At 30.9% G+C, this 14,172-nt stretch overlaps 1 protein-coding gene across 1 annotated transcript; it reads left to right on the plus strand.

Moving 5' to 3' along the window:
• The first annotated feature begins 23 nt into the window (after positions 1 to 23).
• LOC132739953 (ubiquitin-conjugating enzyme E2 Q2-like) lies at positions 24 to 12,210 on the plus strand. Its single transcript, XM_060727803.1, has 9 exons — positions 24 to 304; positions 1,839 to 1,961; positions 2,382 to 2,536; positions 6,353 to 6,429; positions 7,092 to 7,168; positions 8,466 to 8,546; positions 9,109 to 9,202; positions 9,864 to 9,940; positions 11,409 to 12,210. Exons 1-9 carry the CDS (start codon positions 41 to 43, stop codon positions 11,547 to 11,549), a joined length of 1,089 nt encoding a protein of 362 aa, XP_060583786.1. The 5' UTR covers positions 24 to 40; the 3' UTR covers positions 11,550 to 12,210.
• The last annotated feature ends 1,962 nt before the right edge of the window (positions 12,211 to 14,172 follow it).

The following is a 14,172-nucleotide window of genomic DNA, read 5'->3' on the forward strand; positions in this document are numbered from 1 at the left end:
AAGATTGCAGACACTATTTGTAATGTATTGTAAATAGCGCATGAATTGTGAAACCGAAAGGAAAGTCAATAACTTTTACCGTAACAAATCAAACAAAAATTTTCACATAAGCAATACGGATATGGAGCGAATTGAAGAAGCTGCTAGGCAATGGCTTGAAGAACACAAAAAGGAGTACAATTCCTGTGACTTAGAAAGAAAAGATTATGATTTTATTTTCACATTTTCAACTGACACTGACAAGTCTAGTGGTGTAACATGTTCATTTAGTGTAACGTGTCCAGACTCTGATGATGGTTTATGGGTGAGCATTGATAGATATCCATTTGGCGAATATGTAACAACTATAGTTGCTTAAGTTAAACAGTCATTAGTATTCTATCAGTGGTCTAGTTCGGCACAGAATCAGAGTGTTCCAACTCATTCAATGTCGTTAGGTAGCAAGACACTTCACCCCCAGAAACTTCACCCCTCAAATTTTGAAGACACTTCACCCTATATAACGGATAATTCATGAGAAAATGAGATGAAAACAGATGGTTACACACATATTGCATTATATTGTCAACAGAATGCTATTAGAATCTGTCCTCGGCAAAATCCATGTTTTAAAAGCCTAGCTAACCCCATTACATAGCTCTCTAACCCTTACCCTAACCCATTACACTGACCCCTAATCTAACCTTATCAGTAATCTGTGTGATTTTGTAGAAAAAAACATAAATATTGAAGAAACAATAATGGGAATATCATATGATAATGTTAAAAATAACTTTGGACAGATATTCTACTGTTCTAAAGTCTAGCCATTATCAACAAAAAATTCAAAAGTTAGAAAATGGCATTGAAGAAACCTAAACTGGTCCTGTACAGGAACTGGTAACATGATTGTACTGTATAGCAAGGGCTTAGTGCTTAAGGGTTATATATAACCCATAATACGAAGCATTTGATATACATGTAAGGTGACTAGCTTATGGTCTTCAGCATACCCGTTTTTATACTGTAACAGGATGGGTACATTGAAGACAACTGATTTCTGTAGGGAAAGTCATCCAGTAATCATGCCAGGAATCTGGCACATCCCTATTCATTTATGTAGCATGCCATGAAGTTAAGTGAAGCATAATGCAGCATTATGCTGATAAAATATAATGTATATAATTATGTATTTGTTGTTAGTAATAAACTGTGTAAATAAGAAAGATATTAGTTTTAACGGACATAATACTTGAACTGTCATTTTGTATCTAAATGATTTTATATGATTTATTTTCCCTTATCAATTTATTGGCTGTCACTTGGATGCTACATGCTGCATAATAAACACCACTTATCTAGTCCATAGTTGCTTATCCCATTATATTGCATTTATGTGCAAGGATATGACTGTGTCATAGAATAAAAGGAAAAATGAGAAACTAAAGATACATAGAATGATAAAGCTATTAATGTATATATATGTAATTATGAACTTCATTATACAGTTAAATGTGGATCAGCTTTTATTGAATTTGGTACCTGGCAATAAATAAACAAATTTACAGTTGGTCCTTCAGACCCTCAGACTTACAAATGGAAAGAGCTTTAACCCGTATGACTATGTGTCATTTCTTTCCATGGAATTATGAGAATTCAGTGTAACAGTATTTGATAATTTTAAGGCACTTGTTTAATTCACGGTATGATAACAAGCACAAAAAGTATTGTACATGTAATTAAAGGCAGATTCCACTTACCTGGAAAAGTTCCCTTAAATGATTCTGTATAAAAACATTTGTTTTTATTTCTAATTGCATGAAGGAAAAATTTGAATTTTAAAGTCCTGTTATTTTCAGTCAGTATGGAGTGAAGATTCAAGTCTACAGCCACATTTAGGTGTAATACTAGAATTTTGTGACTCAAAGAGACAGAAAACAATCCAGGAAATACTAGATAAGATAAATTCAGTGTTACCTTTGGTATAACCTTCTTTTTTATTTTTTTTCTTATCAAATTTGTTTTGCATAAGTATTTTATGATTTATGTATATCACAAGTATTTACTGTACAATGTATGTTTTAATATAAGTTTCAAGTGAAAACCTGTGTGGGTCTCATTAGTAGTGAAATAATTAATGTTTAAAAGTTATCTTTTCTGATATTCGTTTGAAATACTACTTTTTCTACATTTTGCTACTTTTTAACAAATAATTTCATATCAGAGATACTTTCTTCAAGTGATAATCATAAGCATCTAAAATGCTCTTAAATACCATTATATAAACTTGATAAAACTCTTGTTGCCCTTTCTAAAGAATGAAAAAAATATTCATTTCTGAGTCATAATGTGCCTTTACACAAAATGTAAGTATTTTGAGGTTGTTTTTATTTTGGTCATAGGTATTAGATAAAAGTAAGCCAGTAACAGAAGATAAAGAAGAAATGGAAGAAGATGATGATTATGACGTTGATGATGATGACGATGATGCCAATTTTTATGATTACAATGATGATGTAGAAGAGGAATCTGCAGTAAGAAATAAAACACCTGAAGAGTGAGTTTAAATGTCTCAGTTTACTCTATATACTGTGAATTCATTTTATTTCGTGGGCATGAAATTTCGTGGTTTTGTCACAAAGAATATTTTCAAAAGTTCTTAAATTCATGGACTGTTAATTTTTCTCCAAAAGGTTAAATGTAAATAAAGCAATGCCAGGGCATTTTTGTCAAAATTGTTAAGGGGCCTGGGCCTGTTCATTTTGTGGAAAAAAGTGCGATATGTCATAAAATTGTGGAAAAAAAAAAGACATATTACTTGGCATTTTGCGACAATTTGAAACCAGAAACAGTTGATTATAATTTCTGACCTGTATAAAATCTGTTTCAAGTCGGTACTTTAACCCAGTACTTTAACCCAGTTAACATGTGCAAAAACCATTTAACTGGATTAAAACTATTTCTGTGTTATTGCAATATTGAATTTGTGAATTTTTTTCTGCCGCTTTGTGATAAAAAGTACAATTTTGAATTGTGAAGGGGCCTTATATCGGCCCCGGTTATAGAAGGAAAAAAGCCCTGAATGCAAAATAATCTTACAGCAGACAAAATGAAATTTTGTTGGATATTAAAATCTTGGATTGACCTATCCTTGAAAACCACGGTAATTAGTTTGATTATAAAAAAAGAGTATAATGTCATATAATCAGGTAGGTGTGATTTATTCTTCTATACTGTTTAGTCATGATATTCATTGTTTTCTGATTATTTGGAAACTTGAGGAGTATGATTCAAATAGTCTCTGTCAATATAAAGTATTGGACCTTTGTCAGATTCCCTGACTCTGCTACTCTGGATATATTCCACATATAAAAAAATTCAATGTCTCTTGTAGGATTCAAACTTACAGTAGTGAGTAACAAGTGCATTTAATTCGAGTGACATTAACCTCTTACTCATATATAGAGATTAATATGTTTTTTTCATTTACTAGTGTAACATAACATATTGATAGATGTTTCATAAACTTTTTAAAGGGAAAGACAAGGTTGGAATAAAAACTTGATTTCAGAAAAAGAATACTATAAATAATAAGTCTGCAAATTTTCTGCCGCCAAATAATAATATTAAACGAATGATAACAAAATTTAAAAATCGCTAAATCACCGATTTCTTACAAATCAGTAAGCGCGGCCATGTTTATGTATTGGCCGTATAAAAAACAGGTGCGCGTGATGTCATTTCCCCCACATCTTTAGATTCATGATAAATCTAGTTGAATCGTAAGGAAATATTAAATATAATAAAGTATTGACCAGACAATTTAATTTTCACAGGAGGTGTAGAGGAGATTTTTTTATGGTTCAAAATACGTAACAATGTCAAAAAAAAAAAAAAAAATAATAATAATGATAAATAAAGAAACGTACGGCTAGCCAAAAGTTCTAGCCGTACGTGAGTCACGAACGACTAGCCAGGACGCACTGTACGTATTGTCTAGCCGTACGGCACTTTTCAAAATTATATGGATGTCGAACGTTATAAAATTGTTGATTTTCATGCTTATCATTTGTTGTTTTATTTGTATGAATTATTAAATCATTTTTGTTAATTTTAAGCACATGGGTCGAATAAAAAATGATCGGAGTGGAATAAATAAATAAAAAGATCATTGAATGAAACAAACGGTGAAATGCAAAAATAATTATATAATTTTCTAAACAGTAGATAAATATCGAACATAAAAGCACAGTCAATCAATTAATTAGCCTTAATTAAAACCTATCCAGGGACTGACAATAGAATTTTAGTATGCCTTTCACGGAACATGCAAACTTTCCTTGATGGACAAACTTCTATCCGGTATCGTCGGTATTTTGTCGCAATTATCAAGAGCCTAACAACAATCATTTTCAGTGTGTGTTTTTTTTTTTCCATATAAAAGGTGTCGAAAATTTAACTTAATGAAACAAAAAAGGATTTTTATCAAAATTTTGTTAACTATTTCAATTGGTGTAAATGCAAGCAAAGGCTATTTTTTTCTCGACATCTTGCGATGACAAAGATCGATATATATAGCGATCAAGGCGGATTAATCTCTAAAAAGTTAACATCCAAAGACAATTAATGCTGTTTCTTGGTTAAAATCCTCGCTTAAAGTCATAAATAACATATGCATTTTCGACTTCCATAAAATTTTGAAAAAGTGCCGTACGGCTAGCCAATACAGCGTGTCCTTGCTAGTCGTACGTGACTCACGTACGGCTAAAACTTTTGGCTAGCCGTACGGGCCCGTACGCTAGCCACTTCCATTATAAAAACCCTACTAAAACGTGTTCTTAATTAGTACATATAATTAAATTTTTGCAGTTTGATTCTGACTTTCAAATTTAAAGGTGTGGACATATGTTATAATTCATGTACACATTTCAAAAATATAAGCAACTCTTTTGAAAAGTAAATTGTTAACATGTCTGTCAACGTATGATGCTGCGCATCGTAATCATAGCCTAATATTAACTGCAGGTAAATCATTTTTATTGGCTGCTCAAAAAATCTAATTTGCATAATTTATTCACACAATTGCTGGTTTTTACTACTTATGTCTAATACTGCGCATTGTCCATTTTAATTGTTCCTAATTTGCACCAAATGCTCCTGTCACACTGTGTACTGACGATTTTTATTGCTCCTTGTATGCCTCTGTGCCGACAGACCTTTTGATCATGCACAATGTTGCCCTGATTGGTTAATCACCCTTGTCAAATATTCTTATGACGAAATAGACATCTATTTTTTTACGCTTCATCAGTGAACTGAATGACCTTAGGGGGAATTAGGTTCCACACTGTAGTAAATTACAGCACGTCATAAAATAGCAACACATTTTTTCAGTTACCAATAATCATTTGAAATATTAAGTAGATTTATGATTTTATGTTTTATTGGATTAAATTTACGGTAGTAGTAATGCGTATCTGTCGGGAAAGTAATTTGGTAAGTAGATAACGTGGAAAAAAGAATTAGGGAGCTGGATAAACCCGAGAATATGCGTAATTATAGGGGAATGGGCAACCTGTTGCTGTTGGTACCAGTTTTGACAAATGATAATTTATGTCTGGGCGTCTTCAATAAAATAATTAAATTAATTAATTAAAGCAATTCAGTTCCATATGATGTTTTAAAAAAATAAAAAATATAATTTTTAAAGCAAAAAAAAAATAAGTTCTTTATCAAATAAATTTTAGTTTTACCCAGCGTGTACACCTATAAAACCCAATTTTGGGAAAAACAAATCCAAAACTCCCGGGCCCCCTCCGCTTGGGGAGAAAAGACAAACCCAAAAAAGGCGGGGCCCAAGAACTTTTTTCAAGTAAAAATAGTTTTAAAACACCAAAAATTTTTCTCTTAAAAGGGGTTATTCAAAAACTTTAAAGATTTCCCTTTTAAATGATAATAATTTTTTAAAAGAAAAAGACTAAAACATCCATTTCCCTTTCCCCTTTTGGGAAAGGGCTTTTAAAAAAGTAAAGAAAAGGCCAGAAAAAAACTGCCCTTGTGTATTTTCGATAAACTTTAAAATCAACTACATTTGTAGTATAATTATTTACTCGGAGTTTTCAAATGATCTTAGGCAACAGATGAAAACAACCAATTTTGCCAAGGGTCAAGAGGGATATTTTAATATACAGGTTGAAAATACCACCAATTTTAACATAATTTTAACCTTTGATATGCATCACCTATCCGTTAATAATTAAAACCCTGTTTACTTAAGAGGCATGACATATAAAACCACTATAAGTGATGACAAATAATTGTGTTTAGTACTTATATACAAATACAGAAAGAATAATTAATTTTTCTATTACAGAGTAAGTTCAGAAGAAGATGATGAGAGATTTTTTGGAGGGAAGACAAATCCAACTGCATTCCAGAGACTTGTTAAAGGTACTCTTCTATAGCATTGTCATACTGGTAAACTTGTAGAAGATATTATGTGAGTTTTAAGGGTATATTATACTTATACATCTATACTAGCATGATGCCAGTCTTTGGCTTGAACAATTTTTTTGACATCTTTCCTGAAACTGCTGTTAAGAAAAAGTTGGAAAGGCCTGTAAAATTACAGTACCATCTACCTTCCAAATTGTTTTAAATAACTTGTCACGCCTATTTAAGTGATATTTATGTCATGTAAGAAAAGTTGATTTTAACAGAAGGTTTACATGAACTGTAAGGGCAGAATGTATGCTTGTATTTTTCCTGTTATGTGATAATTAAAAATCCAATTAGCATATTTGGCATGTTTGTACCCACAAAATTGAGAGATCTACAGCAATATGAAAATTCAAGCAAGAAATAGAAACATTTTAACAACATCTTTTTTATGAAAAATTTATGAACCAATATTCGTCTTACATGTTTATAGTTTTATAGCCCGGCAAAAAAAAGTTTGAAGTTAGCTTGTCTCCTGACCTGTCTGTCTTGTGAATGCTACTCTTCCTACATTACAGTTTTTATTTATTTTATTTTTTTAAATCAACTTATTGACCAGGCATCATATATAAACATGTGACTACTATTTAAAAAATAAAAATCTTACTTTTCAGACTTGAAAAATATGAAAAAAGAGGCACACAAATTTGGTATAGAAGGAACACCAAGGGGAGACAATCTATTTATATGGGTAAATAAAAACACTTTGATCTTTGATTGCTGGAACGGTTAAGAGCTATGTTTGTATATGCAGTCTGATCTGCTATATTCTGGTTTACTGCTCAGTTTTTGATATTTTAATATTGAAAATAATCAAAGTAAAATGGTACATTCCAAGCTTGAAATAAATGGATAGTTCTATAAAACTATATGATTCATGGGACAGTTGCTTGTAGTGATGGATTTTATTGTAATGGGAAACCATTTTATATATTTGCACCTTTTTTTCAATTATTCAATGTGTTAGATATAGACAGCACAAACATTATCAGTTTTTAATGCTTACACTTTTTTAAGTGTGATTGGGTCAGTCCATATATTTGTCTGTATGTATGCCACATTTTCCTTGTCAGGTCAATAGATTGCCAGGGAATAAGCCATGGTTTATGAAACTTGGCCCATGGCTAGTTGATACTCTATATTGACTTTGAGGTTAATAGTTCAAGGTCACAGTGACCAGAATGAAAAATAAAACTTTTCTAGAGCACAACTGTTTCATTAAAAACAAAATATTTAAGGACGTTTTCAGGAGTTTTCATATAGACATATAGGCAAAATTAAAACTGTTCTATAGAATTTCTTTATACTTGACATGTTGTTAGAATATGCAAACAGAAACATTTTTAGCGAAAAATAAATTGGGGTCACCGTTCTTGTTTTTGAGTTATCTGCCCCTGAATCAGAATTTTCTACTTATTTGAGGTCATTTAAAGGGCAGATAACTTCTACATACGTTATTGAATTATTGTTTTTACTTCTGGATAATTTTTTTCTTTTTTTTGGTTGAATACAATACATAATTACATGCAATTCCTTGTATCTTTTCTGTTAATTTTTTTCAATGAAAATAAAGGTACTTTAAATGCATAAAAAAGCAGCCAATTTTTTTTTTAAAAAATGCACAGGGTCAATGAAGAATTGGGAAAAAAACTATCCACTCTAAATTTGTTCTTGAAATTTTGCATATTAACTAAGACGAAGGTAAGCTTCATAAAAATAAGAAGGCAAAAATGTATTCTTTCGCTTCATTGTAAATTATTTGCCCTTGAATTTAACGAAAATGTCCACTTCAAAGGCAGATAACTCGAAAATGAGAATGGTGACCCCAAATTTTTGTCCGTTTAAAATGTTTCTGTTATCATATTCTAATAAAATGCCAAGTTTAAAGAAATTCTATTGAACAGTTTTAATTTTGCATATATGTCAATATGAAAACTCCGAAAAACGTCTTTAATGGCTGAATGTACATACTTACATTTTACTTGAAGGATGTGAAGTTAACTGGTTTTTCTGCAGACACTACATTAGGGAAAGATATAAAAAAGTGGGCAGAAAATCATAAAAGAGAGGTGAGTGTTAAAACTTTGTAACACAAGATTTTTTAGCTCCCCATGAAGGTAAGCTTTGCTACTTTATTTACTGTTATTTCTTTAAACAACAACTCCCAAAACGCTGAAAAAAAGTTTGGTAATATTTTTGATAACGGTAATATTTAAATAATGTTCATTCTGGGTGTAAGAGTTAAATTGGGCCTCCTGTTTGTACTATTTATCATTCAAAGCTTGAACTTATTGAAGTATTTGTCATTACAGTGAAATGTTCATGGCAGCTGCTTAGTTTTTCTGTAATTGCTCCTATTATATACATATTTATCAGTTTATTTCTTATGTAGTTATGTAAATGTGTGTTTTTAAGTATTTTATTAAATGAAAGAAAGGACAGAATACCTTTAGTTATAAATAAGGTTGCAATAAAATATAAGATTACAAGCAATGCAAATGGAAGGAACCAACACAACAGCTTTAATATGTTTCATAATGTATTGTTCCCTTTACATTGTAAATATTTTAAATTTTACCCAAGTTTTGTCAATTTTTTTTTATGTCAATTTTATTGTTTCTGTGGTTACAGCCAGTGGTTTATTTAGAGATGCAGTTTCCTGGAGACTATCCCATGGCCCCACCATTTGTAAGGGTCACACGGCCAAGATTCAAATTTCTCACAGGTGAGAGTTGAGGTATTTTTAGCTCACCTGAGGACACTGTCCTCAAGGTGAGCTTTTGTGATGGCCCATTGGTCATCGTCCATGCGTGTGTCAACAATTCCTTTAAACAACTTCTCCTCCTAAACCACTCGGCCAAATTTGTTGAAACTTTGCAGGGATGTTCCTTGCATGAAGTTCTACAAAAGTTATTCAAAGAATTGAATTCCATAAAGAACTCTGTTTGCCATTGGAACCGAAAGATTTTTTTACAAAAATCTTCTTGTAAAATTTCGAAAGAGCTAGAGCTTAGATATACTAGCATGAAACATCTTCTAGTGGATGTCTACCAAGTTTGTTCAAATAAAAGCCCTAGGGTCAAAATTGGCCCTGCCCAAGGGGCCATTGATTTTCCTTAAAATGTTAAAATGTTAAAATGTTTAGTCTGTATGATTTAGCTCTTTGCAGCTTAACATATGTCAATAGTTTTACTTGATTATCATTTTAAAGAGCTTGATAATACTAGAATACTTAAAATATTATCATAAAAGAATAGTATAGGTGACTGATCTTTATACTGCTTGCACACTTATGCTATAAACATATAGATAACTGACACCACTCAAACTTTTTTTTTAAAAAGTCACCTCCAAAATTTAAGATGTTTTATGTTGTTTTTTTACAGGTCATGTTACCATAGGTGGCAGTATATGTATGGAAATGTTGACAAAATCTGGCTGGACACCAACCAATGACATAGAGGTATAAATTTATTTTTAGCTTGTCTGTTTCAAAGTAAAAAAAAAAAAAGTCATATGGATTGTTGCATTGTCATTGGAAACTTTGAATACTTGACCAGTATTACAAGATGCAGTTGTGAGACAAGGTGCATTATCCTGGAAGCAATATATTTAGGAGTTATGCCCCTTTTTAACTTACTGGTAGATGTAACTTAATTTGTTGTTCTTGGAAATTGTTAGGTGATACATGTTTCAAAGATATTATACTTGCTGGTGTGGTCAAACCACATCTGTAGGACAAGGGACATAAATTAGTGATCAGCATTAAAATTTTCAAGATTTATGTTCTTCTTGAATTGGAAAATAATACAATTTTGTTTAAATACTAATGTCTTAAAATTCATAATCACAATATTGCTCATTGTACGGAGAAATAAATAAACTGCATAACAGGCAATTTATTTTAGTTGTAGGTTTTAACATTTGAGCATTAACATAGTATTCAGTGCTCTCATTTTTTTTATTGTCCCTTTTTAAAAAAAAAAATTGCTAGCATTTCATACAATATTGTCTTTGTTACTTTTCTTGTATAAGATAACTACATTTTCATTGTTACGTTACAAGAATGTGTTGTTTAAAATTATATAAACTAAAGATGTTTTAGTAATAATTTTAACTGAAATTTCTACTAGTATTGTTTTAATACTTCCTAAACCTTTTAGCTCAAGGTTTAAAAAAACTAAATTTTTTCTAAAATGTTTTGCCATTAAATTTCATATTTGTATTTTTTTATCACTATGAATATAAAGTAATTGAGTTGTATATGCAGTTATTCTAGTACCTGTAACTGGACCTCTGTGTTAAAGACATCTCAAGGGTTCTATTGCTACATATATTCATTTAACAAATTATATCTTGTTAATAAGCATAAATTTAAAAGAGGGTTATTGCACCTTTTTTCGTGCATTAATAATCTCTGCAGAAGGAAGCATAAGGATGCATTTAATGATCGAGCATACACGTGCTCAAGTGCATGTTTTTTCCTATGTTATTGTATAAGTGCGTATACAGTTTTTATGCAAGAATAGGTACTAAGACATCATAAATAGATTACAAAATAATATAATATCATTTACTATTAATATTGTAAAACTTATTAACAAATAGAAGAATCTATTATTTTATTAGATCTATAACTCTATTACAAAATAAAACACATTACTTCTAAATGCATAGCTACTTTTTTACAATTATTAACCCTGAACATGCTGAATATCTTGAATGGACTTGTCCCCTTTCCATTTTTGGGACTGTCCATTATCAAGTTTAGGAATATCAATTTGAATATTTAAAATTTGTCAGCCAACAGTATAGAGCCTGGTCAGACTGCACGGATGTGCAGGCTGGCCTGGCTCTATACTGGTGGCAAAGACTTAATGCTTTCAGGTCCAGCACTTAAATGATTAAAGTAGAAATTTTCTTGTTTACAGAGTATTCTTGTTCAGATAAGATCTGAGATAATGAGTGATCCAAACACAAGATTAGACAGTAATCCTGACCGAGAATATGGTGAAGCCGAGGCAAGAGATGCTTTTAATAGAATGGTTAACAGATATGGATGGAACAAGTGAATTGTTGGAACAAAATTACTTTCACGTTCATGACACCAAATGTATTCCCATTCCAAAAGACTACTACATGATGGATGATTTTCTATGAATTAAATAAGAAATAAATTAATTTAGTAAAAGATCTGTTATTATTGAATAAATGTTAAGTTTGTTAATTGCATATTAATGACTTAAATTACAGGTAGAAAAAATACAGTAAGAAAAAGTATCACAAGTGAAAGAATATTGTATAAGTGGATATTTTTGTTCATCAAAATGTGTGCGAGATCAAAGTTTCAGAAGTTTTCATTTGACATTTGGAAATGTTAACTAGTCCCTGATTCCATTTTTTTGTGTGAAATTTACACACTGAAAATCACTCATCCTTGAAACATGTTCGTGTAGTACATGTATTTACCACTTAAACTCAGTATCTGATATGTGTTTTATATAATGTTCTTTTTACTATTTGGTCCAACGAATATTACTGTTGATGTAACATGAACAATACGAAAATGTAAAAAGTGAAATCATCGCATACATGTCCTGCTTGGTCAGTGGGTTGGAAGTTTAAAGTTGATGGTAGTTATCTATAATTATTAGTTAACCGCTGATGATTCATTTTTAAACATCTGTACTTTTCAGAAAATTGTTTGAATACCTGGTTTGATATTTGTGAAGTCCTTTACATATAAAAATGATTTGATCCAAGGAAGGGATTATAAGGCTAAAATGTTTAAATTGTCTTCAATTTTAATCTGCCAGAAGACAGAGGAGTAATTTGGCGGGCTTTTTTCAAACAAAAGGCCAAAATTTGAATAATGAATTTTTTTATGGCTAATATTTTGTAAATTTCTATATTGCAAATGTCACTTCTTATACAGTAGTATACCGTTAACTTGTTAAGGAGATCTTTCCTATTATTGGGTGAAAAAAAACACCAAAAAACAGTCATATAACTAAATTTATGAACAATGGGTGAAAAAGACAACAATCATATAACTATATATATAAACAATGATGATAAATTTTGTTTTGAAAATAAATGTAGTAAATATTAAAATGAAATTTGCAATGGTATAACTGAACTTGATTCTAGTGTGCTTATGATCAACAAGATCTACGATTTCCACACGATGACATCATGCTTACATTGTACTATTTATAGCGTGTACAAGTACCTATAAAGATATGTTTGACATTCAGGTAGGTGTTGATTAAAAGACAAGAACTACATCATTTGTTTTCTCACGATTGAAAATAATAAGACTTAACTTAATACACTGGATTCTAATACACTTGATACTACATAATTATAGTAACAAAAATGCCTCTGACGAGAGTCATGTGTCCAGTTATGAGTTTGCGGAAAATAATAAGACTTAATTATTGATACCATATCCAGTAAGCTGTATATAATGAGGGCTTAATGTTTGTACCTTAACAACTAGAACATATTTCTTCTTGAGATGTTGATGTCTCATGTTTATGGTTGTGACACTATCAGCATTCTGGTCTGTGCCTTACATTATAAACAAAGTTGTATCTGAATTTCTATTCTGCCATATGTTAGCTGGAAAGTCAGTATTCACTTATAACTAAATGAAATCAAGAAAAATCCTTAATATAGACTGTCATGAACTTGTTGTATAATATGTTTCTGATCATATCTATAAATTTATGGAGATATTTTTGTGGATTATTTTGATGAACTTCAACAGTTACTACTTCAGTAGATACTGTAGTGTAGTCATAAAATGGTCTTACACCGGCTGTCGGTACAGACTGAAATATCTAGCTTGACAATAACTGTCACTGTTTATGGCAGTAACCAAGCTCTGCTGTATTTCCGCTAAAATTACAAAGAGCTAGATATTCGGTCTGTAACTACAGCTGGTGTTTGATTTGTTTTTCTTGCATGTAACATTTTAATCATATCAGGAAAGATTTATGGAATTATATTCTTTTATTTGATTGGTTTTGTCATTGAAAGTTCTGTAAGTTAATTATTGGAGGACAGATGATGTATCAGTGAAATGATATTAATTGTTCTTGTCAGTTAAATCAGCCACATCACAAAAAAACCTTCGCAGATGTGCAGGCTGGTCTGGATCCATGCTGGTCGCAAACGCATTACGTTGCTTTTGTCGTGATGAGGCTCATTAATGTGTTTTGGGATTCTATAAACAGACTTGCCAGTTTTTTCCATATCATGAGCAGTAAAAGACAAACAACAGTTGACATGTTGTCAATTGAATTGTGTAAATGGAAAACATTTGTAGTGAGCCAAAGTAATTCTCAAATCCAAGTTCATTGATTTTAAGTTGTAAATTCTTATGATGAATTTGAAGATTTTTTTTTTTTACTTATGAGAGTAAGTAGTAAGTAAGTATGGTAAGTAACAACTTTATTTAATGAGGCTAACACATTCAGTTTCCAGATCTTCCATGTGGGCCTTATTATATACATAACAAATATATACATTACACATTTTAAATAACATAGAAAATGAGAGAATGAGGCCTTTAGTAAGAATATAATGTAATATAGATTTTTATTGATAATTTTTGATTATCTCTCTTTTACAAGCTTTCCTAAATTGATTGTTTTTCAAGCAATAAACCTTAAATTCCCCCGAATGGTG

The sequence above is a fragment of the Ruditapes philippinarum genome, unplaced genomic scaffold (genome assembly GCF_026571515.1).
Source record: "Ruditapes philippinarum isolate M1 unplaced genomic scaffold, ASM2657151v2 ctg1082_1_1_1_1, whole genome shotgun sequence".
Lineage (NCBI taxonomy): Eukaryota > Metazoa > Mollusca > Bivalvia > Venerida > Veneridae > Ruditapes > Ruditapes philippinarum.

What these genes read in the sequence shown, in the direction of transcription:
- LOC132739953 (XM_060727803.1), top strand. Translation starts at nt 41, where the DNA reads ATGAATTGTGAAACCGAAAGGAAAGTCAATAACTTTTACCGTAACAAA. An exon ending in ACTCTGATGATGGTTTATGG is followed by an intron (nt 305 to 1,838) that starts GTGAGCATTGAT and finishes TGTTATTTTCAG; the next exon opens with TCAGTATGGAGTGAAGATTC. An exon ending in CACCAACCAATGACATAGAG is followed by an intron (nt 9,941 to 11,408) that starts GTATAAATTTAT and finishes TCTTGTTTACAG; the next exon opens with AGTATTCTTGTTCAGATAAG.